The sequence below is a fragment of the Scyliorhinus canicula genome, chromosome 12 (genome assembly GCF_902713615.1).
Source record: "Scyliorhinus canicula chromosome 12, sScyCan1.1, whole genome shotgun sequence".
In the NCBI taxonomy this organism is placed as follows: domain Eukaryota; kingdom Metazoa; phylum Chordata; class Chondrichthyes; order Carcharhiniformes; family Scyliorhinidae; genus Scyliorhinus; species Scyliorhinus canicula.
The window spans coordinates 69,809,401-69,827,184 of record NC_052157.1 but is presented as its reverse complement, the minus strand read 5'-3'; the positions used below and the strand labels follow the sequence as shown (position 1 = coordinate 69,827,184).

Genomic DNA, 17,784 nt, shown 5'->3' with positions numbered 1-17,784 from the left:
CATTGGTAACACTGAATATAAAGAACGAACAATTCATATTTGGAGCCTAGATTGCCCTGGGTTACTTACTGATGACTTCTTTGGTGGAGGCCATTGTGCAGCTTGAAGAGATGCACTGTATGGGCTTGGAGTTGCAAACTCCAGCCAACCTAATGCAGGAGTGACATCGTCGTCCTGAAGTGGTAGAAAAATAGAATATCATTCTCAGTGACTTCACACAGTAGATCTCAGTGCCCTCTGTATCTAGTGCACAATGATTGGTACCTGGGAGGGTTGTTTCCATGTTGCACAGGTTCCCCTGACAGCATTGCATTTCAGAAATGATTTGTACTCCAAAAAATACTCCAAAAGATTTGGGTGATTTACAGATGCCCTCAGACGCACAACCTTTAATGACAAGGCGCTGTCCAACTGTTGGTAACAGAGAAAATCAGGTCATTTCTCGCTGGTCTGATGTGTAAGAACCGGTTATATAGAATCGTCTGACCCTTCAATCAAATCCGAGACCTCTTGGGGGATTCTGGAAACTGTACAGTATTCAAACTCAAATCGAAATGTTTATTTATTGATGCACAATCAATGGACACAAAACGTAGGTGAAGTCCGAAACGAAAGGCTTTAATTAGCAAGAAGTGAGCCCGGCAGCAGACGTACGAGAAAATGGCTGGCTGCTGGGGAACACGGGATAGAACATAGAACATTACAGCACAGCACGGGCCTTCGGCCCTCGATGTTGCGCCGACCCGTGAAACCATCTGAAGCCTATCTGACCTACACTATTCCATTTTCATCCATATGTCTATCCAGTGACCACTTAAATGCCCTGAAATTTGGCGAGTCTACTACTGTTGCAGGCAGGGCGTTTACACCCCTACTACTCTCTGAGTAAAGAAACTGCCTCTGATATCTGTCCTGTATCTACCACCCCTCAATTTAAAGCTATGTCCCCTCGTGTTGGTCATCACCATCCGAGGAAAAAGACTCTCACTGTCCACCCTATCTAACCCTCTGACTATCTTATCTGTCTCTATTAAGTCACCTCTCAGCCTTCTCCTCTCTAACGAAAACAACGTCAAGTCCCTGAGCCTTTCCTCGTAAGACCTTCCCTCCATACCAGGCAACATCCTAGTAAATCTCCTCTGAACCCTTTCCAAAGCTTCCACATCCTTCCTATAATGTGGTGACCAGAACTGCACGCAGTACTCCAGGTGCGGCCGCACCAGAGTTTTGTACAGCTGCAGCATGACCTCGTGGCTCCGAAACTCAATCCCCCTACTGATAAAGGCTAGCACACCATATGCCTTCTTAACAGCCCTATTAACCTGGGTGGCAACTTTCAGGGATCTATGTACCTGGATTAAGAGATCTCTCTGTTCATCTACACTACCAAGAATCTTGCCATTAGCCCAGTACTCTGCATTCCTGTTACTCCTTCCAAAGTGAACCACCTCACACTTTTCCGCATTAAACTCCATCTGCCACCTCTCAGCCCAGTTCTGCAGCTTATCTATGTCCCTCTGTAACCTATAACATCCTTCAGCACTATCCACAACTCCACCGACCTTCGTGTCATCTGCAAATTTACTAACCCATCCTTCTACACCCTCTTCCAGGACATTTATAAAAATGACAAACAGCAGTGGCCCCAAAACAGATCCTTGCGGTACACCACTAATAACTGAACTCCAGGATGAACATTTGCCATCAACCACCACCCTCTGTCTTCTTTCAGCTAGCCAATTACTGATCCAAACCGCTAAATCACCTTCAATCCCATACTTCCGTATTTTCTGCAATAGCCTACCGTGGGGAACCTTATCAAACGCCTTACTGAAATCCATATGCACCACATCAACCGCTTTACCCTCATCCACCCGTTTGGTCACCTTCTCAAAAAACTCAATAAGGTTTGTGAGGCATGATCTACCCTTCACAAAACCGTGTTGAGTATCGCTAATCAACTTGTTCTTTTCAAGATGATTATAAACCCTATCTCTTATAACCTTTTCCAACATTTTACCCACAACCGAAGTAAGGCTCAAAGGTCTATAATAACCAGGGTTGTCTCTACTCCCCTTCTTGAACAAGGGGACAACATTTGCTACACTCCAGTCTTCCGGCACTATTCCTGTCGACAAAGACGACATAAAGGTCCAGGACAAAGGGTCTGCAATCTCCCCCCTGGCTTCCCAAATTCCAAAATTGCTAACACCTCCTCCTTGTGAACCTCAATCCCATCTAGCCTGGTCGACTGTACCTGAGTATTCTCCTCGACAACGTTGTCTTTCTCACTGACGAAAAGTATCCATTTAACACTTTCCCTATCTCCTCTGATTCCACACACAACTTTCCACTACTATCCTTGATTGGCCCTAATCTTACTCTAGTCATTGTTTTGTTCCTGATATACCTATAGAAAGCCTTAGGGTTTTCCTTGATCCTATCCGCCAACGACTTTTCGTGTCCTCTCCTCGCTCTTCTTAACTCTCCCTTTAGGTCCTTCCTGGCTAACTTGTAACTGTCAAGTGCCCTAACTGAGCCTTCATGTTTCATCGTAACATAAGCCGCCTTCTTCCTCTTGACAAGTGCTTCAACTTCCTTAGTAAACCACGGTTCCCTTGTTCGACAACTTCCTCCCTGCCTGACAGGTACATACTTATCAAGGACACGCAGTAGCTGTTCCTTGAAAAAGCTCCACATTTCGATTGTACCCATCCCCTGTAGTTTCCTTCTCCATCCTATACATCCTAAATCTTGCCGAATAGCATCATAATTGCCTTTCCCCCAGCTCTAAATCTTGCCTTGCGGTATATACCTATCCCTGCCCATCGCTAAAGTAAACATAACCGATTGTGAGCACTATCACCAAAGTGCTCACCTACATCTAAATTTAACACCTGGCCGGGTTCATTACCCAGTACCAAATCCAATATGGCATCGCCCCTTGTTGGCCTGTCTACATACTGTGTCAGAAAACCCTCCTGCACACACTGCACAAAAACTGACCCATCTATAGTACTTGAACTATAGTATTTCCAGTCAATATTTGGAAAGTTAAGTCCCCCATAACAACTACTCTGTTACTCTCGCTCCGGTCGAGAATCATCTTTGCTATCCTTTCCTCTACACCTCTGGAACTATTCGGAGGTCTATAGACAACTCCCAACATGGTGATCTCTCCTCTCCTGTTCCTAACCTCGGCCCATACTACCTCAGTAGACGAGTCCTCAAACGTCCTTTCTGCCACCGTAATACTTTCCTTGGTCAACAATGCCACCCTCCCCCCCCCCCCCCCCCCCCCCCTTTTTTACCATCTTCTCTGTTCTTACAGAAACATCTAAATCCTGGAACCTGCAACAACCATTCCTGTCCCTGCTCTACCCATGCTTCCGAAATCGCCACAACATCGAGATCCCAGGTACCAACCCATGCTGCAAGCTCACCCACCTTATTCCGGATGCTCCTGGCGTTGAAGTAGACACACTTCAAACCAGCATCTTGCTTGCCAGTGCCCTCTTTCGAACTTTTAACCCTATCCCTGATCTCACTACACTCAACATCCTGTACACTGGGACTACAATTTAGGTTCCCATCCCCCTGCTGAATCTTATACCCCGCCTCATAGGCGGAGCTACCTTCCTCTTAGCCAATAGGGCTAAGCGGCACACGATACCTGGGCCAATGGGCAGCGAGTCCTCTGCACCAATGGCAGCTCACACTCCCAGGTACCGTAATACCCCTAGTCATACTACCACACTTATTTATAAAACAAAACCAGCTCCAAAGACTGGGAGTGGAATCCAGGTGAGGTTTACACTTTCACAGCGAGATTCCCACTCCCGGCTCCTCCCAAATTTACCCTGAACCTACAACACAGACACAGGCCATTTGGCCCATCAATGCAATATCAGTATTTATGCTGCACACAGTCCTCTCCCCATCTTACTTCATCGGAACCTATCAGTACAGCTTCCTGTTCCTTTCCCTTCTGCCCTTATTGACTTCTGACCTGAAATAAATTTGGACAATTTTCACCTCCAGCCAAACTGGATGCAAATTTACAGGGCAGCCCTGCTAATTTAGCTAAGATCTCATTCTCTCGCTCTCGCTCTCGCGCTCTCTCTCTCTCTCTCCAACCCCACCTCCCCCAGAATGGCCACTAATCTCCTTCAGCCCATAACAACATTCCTATATCTGTATCTCCTCTCCACTCATCCCTCGAACCCTCCCTGTCTTGGTAACTCCGTCTTACCCTACAATCCTCCAAGATCTCTGCACTCCTTCAATTCTCTTGTGCATCATTCAGTTTCCATCGCTCCACCATGTCTTAGCTGCCTGGGTGCTATGCTCTGGAATTCACTCCTTAAACCTCTGCATCTCTCTCCTCCTTGAAGATACACCTTTAAAATGATCTGAATTCAATTAGTCAGGAATGAAGGGGTAAATTAATTTGATGATCCTCTGCCTCATATTCCAAGAATGGTTTATCGATTTACGGTTCACTCCAACCTGAAATAACATTTCATAACAGACCCTGAAATCACACCTCAATTTGATTGACATTTATATCTCCATGGGATTACTTTCAAAAAACAGGAACCTTCCCTAATCTCTTGGAGACATTACTCTTACCGTGATTTATTAACAGGCAAACTTACTAACGGGTAGTTGAGTGTAAGTGTAGGCGCATCGATTCTGAATCCCTACACATTTCACAATGCTGGTACTCCTGGCACACACAGCAGCAGAATTGCTCTGGCAGGCATGACACTCCAAACCATTCAATGCTGTGTTCTCTTCCACTGAAATAGGAACACAACATTTTAATGATTCAAAAGCTTTGCCTTGAGGAGGAAGACACAAGTTTATTCATGTGGTTAATAAAAATCAACGCATCATCAGTTACTTCGACTATTACGGCACAGAAAGAGGCCATTCGGCCCATCTTTCATGTGCCACCACCTTCCCTTGAGCCCTGTAATTAGTTCCTTTCTGAGAATGTGATCCATCCACGGGTTTAATATATTTTTGATTTTACCTTGGTGACTGATATCATTGCACAGGTCAGAGGTGCAGCATCTGTATCCCTGGAAATATGCAAATGTACCCGTGTTGAGCGAAAGAGGTTCAGTGCAAATTCCGCAGCTTTTTGTAATCTTTGTTGCACCTGGAAACATAGAGTTTGGTCACATTCAGCTCGGTATACAAACCACTCCACCCATCTCTCTCTCTACTTATCTCTTTATATGTAATTCATCTATACATCTTTCTTTCTATCTATTTTCTGTATATACCTATGTTTATCTGCCACTCTTACTTTAATTAATCTGTTTGTCAGTCTATCTATCCATACTCCTAACTGTCTGTCTGTCTATCCGCCCGTCCATCTCCTTTTCTTTTTATCGTCCAATTTATCTATTTTCCCATCCATCTCCGTCTTTCTATCTATCCACTGTTGTACCTTTGCAGTCTTCCAAGAAATTATAGTTATTTGGAGGCATTCTCACCAACGCTTGATTTGGTTGCAATGGTTTTGCATTTCATGTTCTGGGCTGAGTTGCAGACCGACTGCAATGAACAGTTTTCTGTTGAACTCGCACAACTGTAACATTTCAGAGTCAAGACTGGAACAAAGTGAAGGAAAGTTAATCAGTTACAGTTACAGTCACATCAAAAGGAGCTGAAAAACAGATCATAGAATCGGGCACTTTGGGAGTGTCCGGGATGTCCCAGACTGTTTGAGTGATCGGTCATAGAACATAGAACATAGAACAGTACAGCACAGAACAGGTCCTTCGGCCCTCAATGTTGTGCCGAGCCATGATCACCCTACTCAAACCCACGTATCCACCCTATACCCGTAACCCAACAACCCCCCCCTTAACCTTACTTTTATTAGGACACTACGGGCAATTTAGCATAGCCAATCCACCTAACCCGCACATCTTTGGACTGTGGGAGGAAACCGGAGCACCCGGAGGAAACCCACGCACACAGGGGGAGGACGTGCAGACTCCACACAGACAGTGACCCAGCCGGGAATCGAACCTGGGACCCTGGAGCTGTGAAGCATTTATGCTAACCACCATGCTACCCTGCTGCCCCAAAGGTCAGAGGTGCAGTCACTCTGATAGGACAGGAAATACATCATTGATGCACAGCAAGATCCCACAAAGAACAATGAGATTGATGACCATAGGAATGATATTCCATTCCGTGAGTGCTCTGTCTGAGAGCAGATCCCTGGCTAACTTTGAGAGAATAAATATTGGTCCACAACAACGTGCAAAACCCCACCTGATCTTCAAATAGTGGCTTTGGGATCACTGATGTGCACTTGAGAATGGTTTAATGTCTCACTGAGAGGGCAGCACTTCCTTAGTACAGTCACGGGGTTTATCAGTCTGGATTCTATGTGCTTAGTTCTTTGAACAAAGGGCTTTGAAGCCCCAAACTTGTGACTCAGAGATCAGAGTTATACCCACTGAGTTACAGGTGACACTGAGTACAGCAACTGTTCATAGGTGGAGATTGGCAGGGATATCATTGACTGGAAACTGAACTGGACCAGCCATATAAATACTGTGGATACAGGAGCAGGTCAAAGGCTGGGCATTCGGCAGAGGATAAGTCACCTCCTGACTCCCCAAAGCCTGGCCACCATGTACAAAGCACAAGGCAGGTGTGCGATGGATTATTCTTCACTTGCCTGAATGAGTGCAGCTCCAACAACACTGAAGAAGTTCAACACCATCAAGGACAAAACAGTCTCACTTAATTGACACCTCTTCCACAAACGTTCACTTCCTCCACCACTGACGCACATTAGTAGCTGTGAGTACCATCAAGATTCACTGCTGCCAAGAAGAAGGGGCTGGCACAGAACTTGTAACTTTTCTGAGTGGTGTATATGTTTTGATTGTCGTTTTTCTTCTGCTTTTAAGTTTGGGTGAAGGAGGTGAAGTAAAAGTTATTCGGTTTCTATGGAGTTTTGGTGTTTTATTGGGGATGGCTGGTGGGGGCTTTTTACTTTTTATTACTTTGATTTGCACTATTGGGGGGGAGGTTCTTTGGGGTTTTTTGTTTTGGGTTGTCTCCTATGGTAATTGGGAGATTGTTCGGTCTCGGTTTGATGAGGGAAGTGGGAGACTTCTTGGCGCTGGAGGCGAGGGTCACCAGGCTTCCTGAGTGAGCTCGTCTACGGAAGCACAGTGGGGGGTGTGAATATGTTCAATATATGGCAGGGGTTAGGTTACAAGGTGGTGTTGCTGGGGGGGGGGAAAGTGGGGGAGTTACTCTGCTGATGAGGGAGGGACTTGGGTTTTGGGACAGAGAAGAGGTCGGGGTGGGGGCTGCCAGGAGGCGGGCCCATGGAGGCGCGGCGCATGGGCTGGGGGAAAGGGGATGGCTGATCGGCGGAGGGGGGAGGCAGTGCCCCCCCCCCCCCAACCAAGCTGATCACCTGGAATCTTAGACTAGAGGAGTGGCAATTTTAATCAATAAGAGAGTGCAATTCCAGGTGCGCAGTATAGTCTCGGACGGGGGGGGGGGGGGGGGGGGGCGGTATGTCATGGTGAGCAGTAAGCTGGAGGAGAGGAAGGAAGTCTTGGTTAACATGTACGGACCAAACTAGGACAATGTAGAATTCATAAAGAGGGTACTGGGGAAGATACCTGACCTGGACTCGCACAAGTTGGTGATGGGAGGGGATTTTAATACGGTTATCGACCCCGGCCTGGACCGGTCGTGTTTGAAAACGGGGAGGGTGCCAGTGATGGCAAAGGAACTGTTGGGGGTTCATGGAGCAGTTTGGGGGGATCGACCCCTGGTGGTTTAGGCAGCCGACGGGGAGGGAGTTTTCTTTTTATTCGCATGTGCATAAGGTTTACTCCCGGGTTGATTTTTTTTCATTTTGAGCAGGGATTTTCTGGCGGGGGTGGTGGACACGGGGTATTCAGCCATCACTATTTCGGATCATGCCCCACATTGGGTAGAACTGCAGGTTAGTGAGCGGAGCTTCCGGCGCCCGCAATGGAGATTGGATGTGGGCTTGTTGGCGGACGAGGCGGTGTGCGAGAGGGTAAGGAAGTGCATGCAGAACAACCTGCAGGTCAAAGACAAGGGGAAGTCTCAGCAGCGGTGGTCTGGGAAGCGCTGAATGCAGTGGTGAGAGGGGAGCTGATTTCGATCCGGGCTCATGGGGACAGGACGGATAAGGCAGAGACGGACCGACTGGTTGAGGAGATCCTACAGATAGATAGGAGGTATGCGGCGACCCCGGGGGTGGAGCTGTTAAGGGAACATTGGAGGCTGCAGGCTGAGATCGGGGTGTTGTCCACAGGCAAGGCAGTGGAGCAGCTTAGAAAGGCGAGGGGGGCGTTTTATGAACACTGGGAGAAGACCAGCAGAATACTGGCACAGCAGCTCAGGAAGAGGGAGGCGGCCAGGGAAATAGAAAAGGTGGTGAATGGGGATGGGAATCTGGTAGGGGACTCGGCTGGGCTAAACAGCGTTCAGGGAATTTTACGGTAGACTCTATTGCTCTGAACCCCCACGGGGCCCGAGGGGAGGAGGCGTTTTTTGGACGGACTGACCTTCCCAAGGGTGGGCAGGGAACTGGTGGATGGGCTGGGGCCCCGGTCAGGGCCAAGGAAATAGCTGAGGGCTTGAAGGCAATGCAGTCGGGTAATGCCTCGGGGCCGGACGGGTATCCGGTGGAATTCTACAAGAAGTTTTCAGGGATATTAGGACCGTTGCTGATCAAGGTTTTAATTGAGGCGAGGGATAGAGGGTTGCTGCCCCTGATGATGTTGCATGCCACTATTTAGTTAATATTGAAGCGGGTCAAGAACCCGGAGCTATGTGGGTCTTCTAGGATGATCTCACTGCTTAATGTGGACACCAAGCTGCTGGTTTTGGCCAACGTTTTGGCCTCCAGGATTGAAGATTGTGTGCCGGATGTGATTATGGAGGATCAATCAGGGTTTGTCAAGGGCAGGCAGTTGGTGGCCAATATAAGAAGGCTGCTCAATGTGATTAAGGTGCCCCCGGAGAGTAGGGAGGTTGAGCTAGTGGTGGCCATGGATGCAGAGAATGCGTTTGACCAGGTGGAGTGGGACTATCTCTGGGAGGTGTTGGGACGATTTGGGTTTGGTAGGGGCTTTACCGACTGGGTTAGGCTGTTGTACCGGCCCCGGAGGCTAGTGTAAGGAGGAATGGATGAATAGAACAACCTTGGACTATTTTAGACTGCACCGGGGGACAAGACAGGGATGCCGCTTCTCCCCACTGCTGTTTGCGTTAGCTATAGAGCTGCTGGCAATATCTCTGAGAGCTTCAAGGGGTTGGAAGGGGCTGGTTCGAGGGGGGGTGGGGGGGTGGAACATAGGGTCTCGCTGTACGCGGACAACCTGCTCTTATATGTAGCAGATCCAGTTGCAGGGATGGGTGAGATCATGGCGATTTTGGGGGAATTTGGCTGGTTTTCGGGATATAAACTGAATATGACAAAGAGCAAGATGTTTGTAGTCCAGGCAAGAGGTCAGGAGGGTCGGCTGGGGGAGCTACCGTTTAGGTTAGTGGGGGACCGCTTTAGGTACCTAGGGTTACAAGTGGCGCGTGACTGGGGCTGCTTACACATGTTGAACTTGTGCCAGTTGGTCGAGCAGATGAGGGGCAAGTTTCAGAGATGGGATGCGCTACCGCTGTCGCTGGCTGGGAGGGTGCAGATGGTTAAGATGACGGTCCTACCGAGATTTTTATTTGTATTCCAATGCCTCCCAATTTTCATCCTGCGGTCCTTTTTTAAGAGGATTAACAAATTATTTTGGGCTTTGTCTGGGCAGGTAAGTCCAGGAGAAGGCGATGCTCGAGAGGAATCGGTGGGAGGAGGGGAGGGGGAGGGGGGGGGGGGCTTGCCCTGCCAAACTTCAGTAATTACTACTGGGCGGCCAATATTGCTGTGATAAGGAAGTGGGTGGTGGGGCGGAGTCGGTTTGGGATCGGATGGAGGCAGCTTCATGTAAGGGCACCAGCTTAGGGACGTTGATAACGGCACCTCTGCTGTTCTCGATGGCGAGATATTCCACCAGTCCCGTGGTGGTGGGGGCCTTGAGGATCTGGGGTCAGTGGAAGAGGTACGTTGGAGCAGGGGGAGCATCGGTTTGGTCCCCAATATGTGACAATCACCGGTTTGCCCCAGGGAGCCTGGATGGGGGGTTTCGAGTATGGCGAAGGGCGGGAATTGAGAGGATGGGGGACCTGTTCCTGGAAGGGAGCTTCCCCAGCTTGAGGGCGCTGGAGGAGAAGTTTGGGTTGGCAAGAGGAAACAACTTCAGATATTTACAAGTGTGGGTCTTTCTGCGCAGGCAGGTTTCATCCTTCCCACTCCTGCCACTAAGGGGATTCAGGATAGGGTATTGTCTGGGAGGTGGGTGGTCTATTTGTGGGCTCAGAACCACTTACCCGCATTCTCGCCATATCCCGGAATTCCTTTATTTTTCAAAGAAACATCTATCCTATCTTTAAACATATTCAATGTTTAATGCATATTCAATGCATCTACTACTCCTTTCAGTAGGGAATTCCATACTTTAACCACCCTTGGAGTGAAGAAGTTCCTCCTTGATTCAGTCCTAAATCTGCTCCACCTAGTCTTGAGGCTATGCCCTCTTGTCCTACTTTCACCTACCAGTGGAACCATCCTTTCTACTTCTATCTTATCCATTCCCTTCAAAATTTTATATGTTTCTATTAGATCCCCCCCTCAACCTTCTGAATTCCAGTGAATATAATCCCAATCTACTCAGCCTCTCTTCATAAGTAGCTCCTTCCTCAGGTCAATGGAGAGCTCTCCATTCACCTGAGGAAGGAGCTGCGCTCCGAAAGCTCGTGTTTGAAACAAACCTGTTGGACTTTAACCTGGTATTGTAAGACTTCTTACTGTGCTCACCCCAGTCCAACGCCGGCATCTCCACATCATCTCTTCATACGATAACCCCCTCAACTCCGGAATCAGCCTAGTGAACCTAAAGAGATGGAGGACGGTTTATGGGCGGACGCGTTGAGCAGAGTCAATGCGACCGCTACATGCGTAAGGCTCAGCTTGATCCAATTCAAGGTGGTACACCTGGAGTAGATTCTTTGGAGTGGAGGACAGATGTGTAAAATGTGCAGGCGGACCAGCGAACGATATCCACATGTTCTGGACGTGTCCAAAACTTAGGGGTCATTGGCAGGGGTTTGCGGACGTCATGTCCAGAGTATTGAAAAAAAGGGGTGACAATGAGGCCAGAGGGTCGATTTTTTGGGGTGTCGGAAGATCCGGGAGTCCAGGAGGAGAAAGAGGCAGATGTTCTGGCCTTTGCCTCCCTGGTAGCATGGAGACGGATACTCTGATACTGCTAGCTTGGAGGGACTCAAAGCCCCCGAAGTCGGAGGCATGATTAACCGACATGGCGAGCTTTCTCGGCCTGGAGAAGATTAAGTTTGCCGTGAGAGGGTCAATGTCAGGGTTCGCCCGGAGGTGGAAACCATTCATTCTTTGCAGAGAATTAATCGTCAGCGGGGGGGAGGGTGGTGCAGGGTAGCGTAGAATCGGTCTTGGAGCGATGGGTGTCGGTGTTTGCACTATGTTTATTGTTTGTTGTACACTGTTTTTATGCCCTTGTTGTTTGTAATGCCAAAAATACATCATTAAAATTGTTTGTTTTTTAAAAAAAAAACAAGATTCACTGCAGCGACTCACCAAAGCACCTTCCAAACCTGCAACCTTTATCACTTAGAAGGACAAGGGCAGCAGATGTATGGGGACACCTGCCTGAAAGTTACCCTCCAAGCCACCTGACATGGAAATATGCCAACAATTCCTTCATCGTCGCTGGATCAAACTCCTGGAATTCCCTTCCTGACAGGATTAGCAACAGCTATTTCTAAAGAATAAGTTTAAAATGCACTCACATATCACTGGTATAATGAGCATTACTTTAACACATTCTCCATATGAGATCTGAATAAAGGTACCATTGGTCCATATTCTCATTAAAATAAATAATCTGAAAGTGATTAATATGTAACCCATTTCATTAAAAAGTCTCACCTTCAGTCACTAGAGCACAAATGATGATGCCAGAGAACAACTTCACCATGATTTGATCTTGGGTGTTCCTCGTACAGACTAGTGACACAAACCTCTAACACCTAAGAGCTCTGTGGATCGTGTCTCATCAGACAGCAAATATATATATCAGAGGGTGTAACCAGATCCAGAATTTCCAGTTTCTTTGTGGCTTTGCCAAGTTGGCTTCACTTCCACTAAAGTAACAATGATGAGGTGTATTGCCTCCCTCCCTCCTGAGAACTTGGGTTGTTTATTTATTATACATGCTCATCTTACTCTTGCTGGTCCTGTCTTGAGATAGTGTGAGGGGAATATTTGGGATGAAAAGGTCCAAGCAGACCAAATGTAATGTAATCTCACAAAACATCGCTGACGTTAAAAACTACAAAAGAAAAACCCAGGGCAGAATTATTTTATTTTATTTGGCACTTGTGGTCAAACTGTTTTTTTATTTATTTCATAGGATCCGGGTGTCATTGGCAAGGACAACATTTATTGCTTGTTGTGGTAAAACAACCACTCCATATATGTGAACTTTTAAGAATTAAGAATCATGTTGAGGAAGTCCCAAAACCCAGAGGAATAACTTGGAACACCAATTCTTCCTGGTATACGTTTCCAAAGTAATATGAGAGAAAATATATTCATACCAGGGAGGAAGAGTCCAGCCATTTTGTGCTCAATTGATCAGGAATATTAACTTAAAAAGAAAAACACACAATGATTACAATACACTATGACAGTCCACTTAACTAAACTGATGGCTGGACACACACAGTTTTATATAAAGTTGTTCCAAAATACCTACATTTCCTAAACCCTGAGTTACCCCTTCTTCCCGAACAACGGCCAGTGTTATATTAGAACACAGAACATACAGTGCAGAAGGAGGGCTTTTGGCCCATCGAGTCTGCACCGACCCACTTGAGACCTCACTTCCACCCTATCCCCGTAACCCAATAAACCCTTCTAACCTTTTTGGTCACTAAGGCAATGTATCATGGCCAATCCACCTAACCTGCACATCTTTGGACTGTGGGAGGAAACCGGAGCACATGGAGGAAACCCACACAGACACGGGGAGAATGTGCAGACTCCGCACAGACAGTGACTGTAGCCATCTGGGATGTCCACTTACAAGAAAGATGGACATTCTCAAAGCCTGAAGGGAAATATGGCCAATGTAAGATTCAGGCAGGCACAGGGCCTGTATGTATATTCGTGAGCAGAGAATCCAGACAACATCGAATCCCCCAACCGATTAGCATTTTAATGACCCATTTCCCTAAGACAAAGGACTGATACTCAGCTAACCAATACAATTCCAGACACCTCAGCGCCACTCCCTATATGGAAGCATAAACAGCAAGGTCAATAACCGATTAGGACATGCCCAGCCATCAAGGCACCCACCCCTTTATTGGCTCAGATCGAAGGCAGTGATCGAGAACTGCCCAATTAATTGGGTCCAAACCTAAGGACCGCACAAAAAGAGCACAAAACCCCCCAAGGATAAAGAGAGACACTGCCATGTGTTCGATCTCTTTTGGAGCTGGCACTCCGGCAACGTCCATCTCCAATTGCAGCACCACCACCAGAAGCAAGTCCAAGTTCAACGCTCGCTACCAGATGGATGAGCCCAGCTGAACAGCAGTTACTTCTCCAATTGCAGCAGATTCCAATTCGAACAAAGGCCACCGTTCCTCTGACCTAAGCTGGGTGCCTGAAGTTAAGTATAAGCTGTCATAGTTGTTAGGTGCAGTTTAGCTCGTAGTGTTTATGTTGCATGTATAAGTTAATCTTGTGTGTAAATAAAGTATTATCAAACTTGAACTAACTAACTGGTTGTTGGGTCTTTGATCGATATCTGTTTGAACATTGTGGTGGTATCATTTGATACCTGGTGACTCTGAAAGCAATATAATATCAATATCTAGACAAAAGAAGAGCAACCTTATTAACTGCCATATTTATAGCGAGTAAATGTAGCAACATTATTGGCAACTCTGACGGGACTGTTTGGCACAATTGCGAGGCACAGAGGAGGGTGTGAGGACGCTCCGCAGACAGCTTGTAGAGAAAGAGAAGAGTAGTGAGGGAAACGTTAGTGAATGCGAAAAAGTAAATGAGCAACTCCGAGAGCAGCTAGCAGCAAAGGACAAGGAGATGGCTGATGTCAAACGGGCACACCAATCTTGTCTCACTCACCTAAGCAGCTTTCAGACCCAATATGATAAGGCCTACCAAGACACGCAACCTGTAGTTTTGGGAAGGGAAGAAACAGAACACTAAGTAGAACAATTTAAAAAGCAATGTGAGGACTTAAAGGCAGCCCTACGAGCACTCCACTGTTCCACCACAGAACAAAGGCAAAGTTCGGTAGACCATGCCAAATGCAGGCAGCAAATTGCAATCACTGCTCTCAGTTCAGAACGGTTTTTGAGATACCTTTGGACCAAATTTAGACCAGGAAGATGGACCTGATTGGCAGGAACTTACCGAAACTGCCCATTGATACGTAAACGGAACAGAGATTCAGAAGAGAGCCCCCCAGGCCCTGAAAAGGAAAGCACCCGTCCCACCACCTGCACAGGCAGCACCCAACCCTATGAATCCAGTCACCACGCAGCGCAGAATATCGACAGAAGACCAACCCGATATTGTGTGCACCACCCCACTAACCATCACCCAGTTAAGGGATGCCCGTGATAAAATAGAAACCTTTCACCCCACATCAGACCCACACCAATTCTTTGAGCGAGTTAGACAACAGATAGTCATGTACTGTCTGGACGAACAGGAGCAAGTGAAACTCATAGTAATGAGCCTTGATCCATCCATTAGTTCAGCCCTTCCTGACCCACACAATGTAGGAGGAGGTAGCGTCCAGGATATGAAGACAGCTATCCTAGATGCAATTGGCTATAATAGAGGAGATCCTGTAGAAGGACTGAACCGATGTAGGCAGAAGGAAGGAGAGCATCCAACAGCATTTGCTGGAGGCCTCTGGATACACTTCACAGCAGTATTTGGAGATTTAGCCCGCATTTAACTGCAGACTATACGGCCAAATGGACCCGTATTTTAGTCTCCCACGCCACAGATGCAGGACAAAACGCATGTGCAAATTATGACCCCTCAGACCCTGCACACAATGAAGCAAACATGAATCCAGTAAGGACACATCAAGACCCCATATAGGTAAATGAAGGTAGAAATGACACACAGCACCCTAAAACGCAGGGATGCTATAATTGTGGACACGAGGGACATTATGCCCGAGAATGCAATGCCCCCCATAACCCGCAATGGAATCAGCACGCAAATGCCCCACATTGGAATAATGCCAGGCCTATCCACAGCATTAGCGCCCGTTCAGATAATTTGGTCCTAAATGGTACCGATTGACGGTGTTCGGACTCCCCAACTTGGGTCTGTGACACACTTTGGGACAAATCCGGAAGACTAGTAGTCACAGACACAGTCCAGGGACACCCCGTAGGGTTCCTTTGGGACACAGGAGGGGCCCGAACCACGTTAAACTCCTCCACGATGTACCAGCGAGATAGATGGCCCACTACTATCACTCTTATTGGATTTACAGGACACCTCCAGCAGGGACACATTGTGGCCCCTGTGGATATTCAGATCGGTAACATTAGAACCAAGCACTCAGCCATTTTGGTAGATTTACCCCAGACAGCAAAGCACATTTTGGGGATAGATTTCATGAGCTCATACAACCTATCTTTCGACCCCATGAATAAGTGTGGAAAATAGCTAGAGCAGCACGAGCCCCCGCCACGCTCACAGTAGGAGACTACGAACACAGGATTAGCTCAGTGGGAGATTACTGATTTGATCCACAAACCATTACCACAGACAAATCAATTAGGGAAGTCTTGAAGAAACACAAAGCATCTTTTGTCCAGCACAAGCACAATTGCGGTAAAATTCCAGGAATGGTCACCATTACAGGTCCCGATCCTGAGCCCCAGAAACAATACGGTTTTCCACAGCAAGCCGAGGGAGAAATAGCAAAGGTAATTCAAAGTTTATTGGATGAAGGTATAATTCGGCCCGAAGCCTCAACAAACAATGCCCTGATTTGGCCCGTAAGAAAACCAGATGGTTCATAGAGACTGACCATCGATTATAGAGAATTAAACAAAGTAACTCCGTTAGCAGCCCTCACCATTGCCACGAGTCCCAAGATCATGTTAAAGTAGGGACTTCAGTCAAAATATTTTATGGTTCTGGACATTAGCAATAGCTTTTGGTCCATTCCATTGGATACAAATTGCCAGTATAAATTTGCGTTCACCTTCCAGGGACAGCAATACACATGGACATGCCTTCCAGAAGGTTTCCAGAAATCCCCCTCCATTTTTCACAGACAATTGGCCAATGGATTATCGAAATTTACCCAACCTGAATGCCTCGTTCAGTATGTGAACGACTTGCTCCTGCAGACTGACACCAAGGAAGAGCACATTTTGCTTCTTTCTGAACTATTAGGTCTCCTAAAAGAAATTGGATGTAAAATCAACCCCAAAAGAGCCCAAATTCTCCAAGAAAAGGTAACTTATTTAGGAACAGTTATAACACATGGTAAGCGTGAGATCGAGCAAAAACGTATTGATTAAATTGTTAAATTGCCCTTACCCCACAATGTTGCAGCACTCCGGTCATTTTTAGGACTGGTTGGTTATTGCAGGAACCACAGAGACGGTTTTGCCACAAAGGCAGTTTCACTTTCCGAGCTCCTTAAGAAACAGGCCCCATGGAAATGGCTTCCACAGCACACGGATGACGCAGATGCATTGAAACGCACCCTAAGTACAGCTCCCGCTTTGCAGGCTCCAGACCCACACACCCCATACGCAATAGAGGTAGCGACCACCGACCGAACCCTTTCGGCCGTACTTCTCCAGGAAAGGCATGATCGTTTAGGACCCGTAGCCTTTGCCTCACGAGTTTTAGATCCAGTAGAGCAAGGGTTTTCAGCCTGCGAAAGGCACTTGCTCGCAGTTTTTTGGGCTGTTCAGTACTCTGCGTACATAACAGGGCTCAACCCCGTAACCCTTTTGACCGAGCACACCCCAACACAGCTACTGTTAGACGGTAGGCTAAAAGATGGTACAATAAGCCAAATTAGAACAGTGTGCTGGATCCTACTCCTACAAGGACGTGACATTACAGTGAAGAGGACAAAGATGCACACGTTTCTGGCCGATAATTTACAATATGCAGGAACCCCACATGAGTGTGAAATCATTGCAGCCAAGCCCAACACAGGGCTCTTTTATTCCCAAATCGTTACCGACAAAAAGAGGCATCAGACCACAGAGAACCTAGCCCACAGATAAAGCTCTAAAAATTTATGTAGATGGCTCCTCCACCATTGATAATGGAAAAAGGATTACAGGATGTGGCATATATGTAGAGGAAGCGCATTAGAGGAGATCTCATTAAAGTTGCCAGGACATTTAGGTTCGCAGGCAGCTAAGTTAGCAGCCATTGCATACATTGTGCAGCACCCAGATTCGTTCCTGACCCCAGCAGACATATATTCGGACAGTTTATATGTTTGCAACAGCTTGACGGAATTCCGCCCCTGTGGGAATCTAGAGCATTTATATCCGCCGACGGTAAACCACAACCCT

General features: G+C 47.1%; 1 protein-coding gene across 4 annotated transcripts in view; it reads right to left on the bottom strand.

Moving 5' to 3' along the window:
- Positions 1 to 12,180, bottom strand: part of LOC119975265 (urokinase plasminogen activator surface receptor-like) — a 44,298-nt gene extending 32,118 nt beyond the window's left edge. For all 4 annotated transcript variants that reach the window (XM_038814968.1, XM_038814969.1, XM_038814970.1 and 1 more), the window contains exons 1-6: positions 12,098 to 12,180; positions 5,508 to 5,624; positions 5,039 to 5,167; positions 4,659 to 4,802; positions 265 to 411; positions 70 to 174 (exon numbers count right to left, since the gene is read on the bottom strand). In XM_038814968.1, the coding sequence (XP_038670896.1) occupies positions 70 to 174; positions 265 to 411; positions 4,659 to 4,802; positions 5,039 to 5,167; positions 5,508 to 5,624; positions 12,098 to 12,146 (691 nt within the window). In that variant the 5' untranslated portion in view covers positions 12,147 to 12,180. The remainder of the gene's footprint in view (positions 1 to 69; positions 175 to 264; positions 412 to 4,658; positions 4,803 to 5,038; positions 5,168 to 5,507; positions 5,625 to 12,097) is intronic.
- Between the last annotated feature and the right edge of the window lie 5,604 nt (positions 12,181 to 17,784).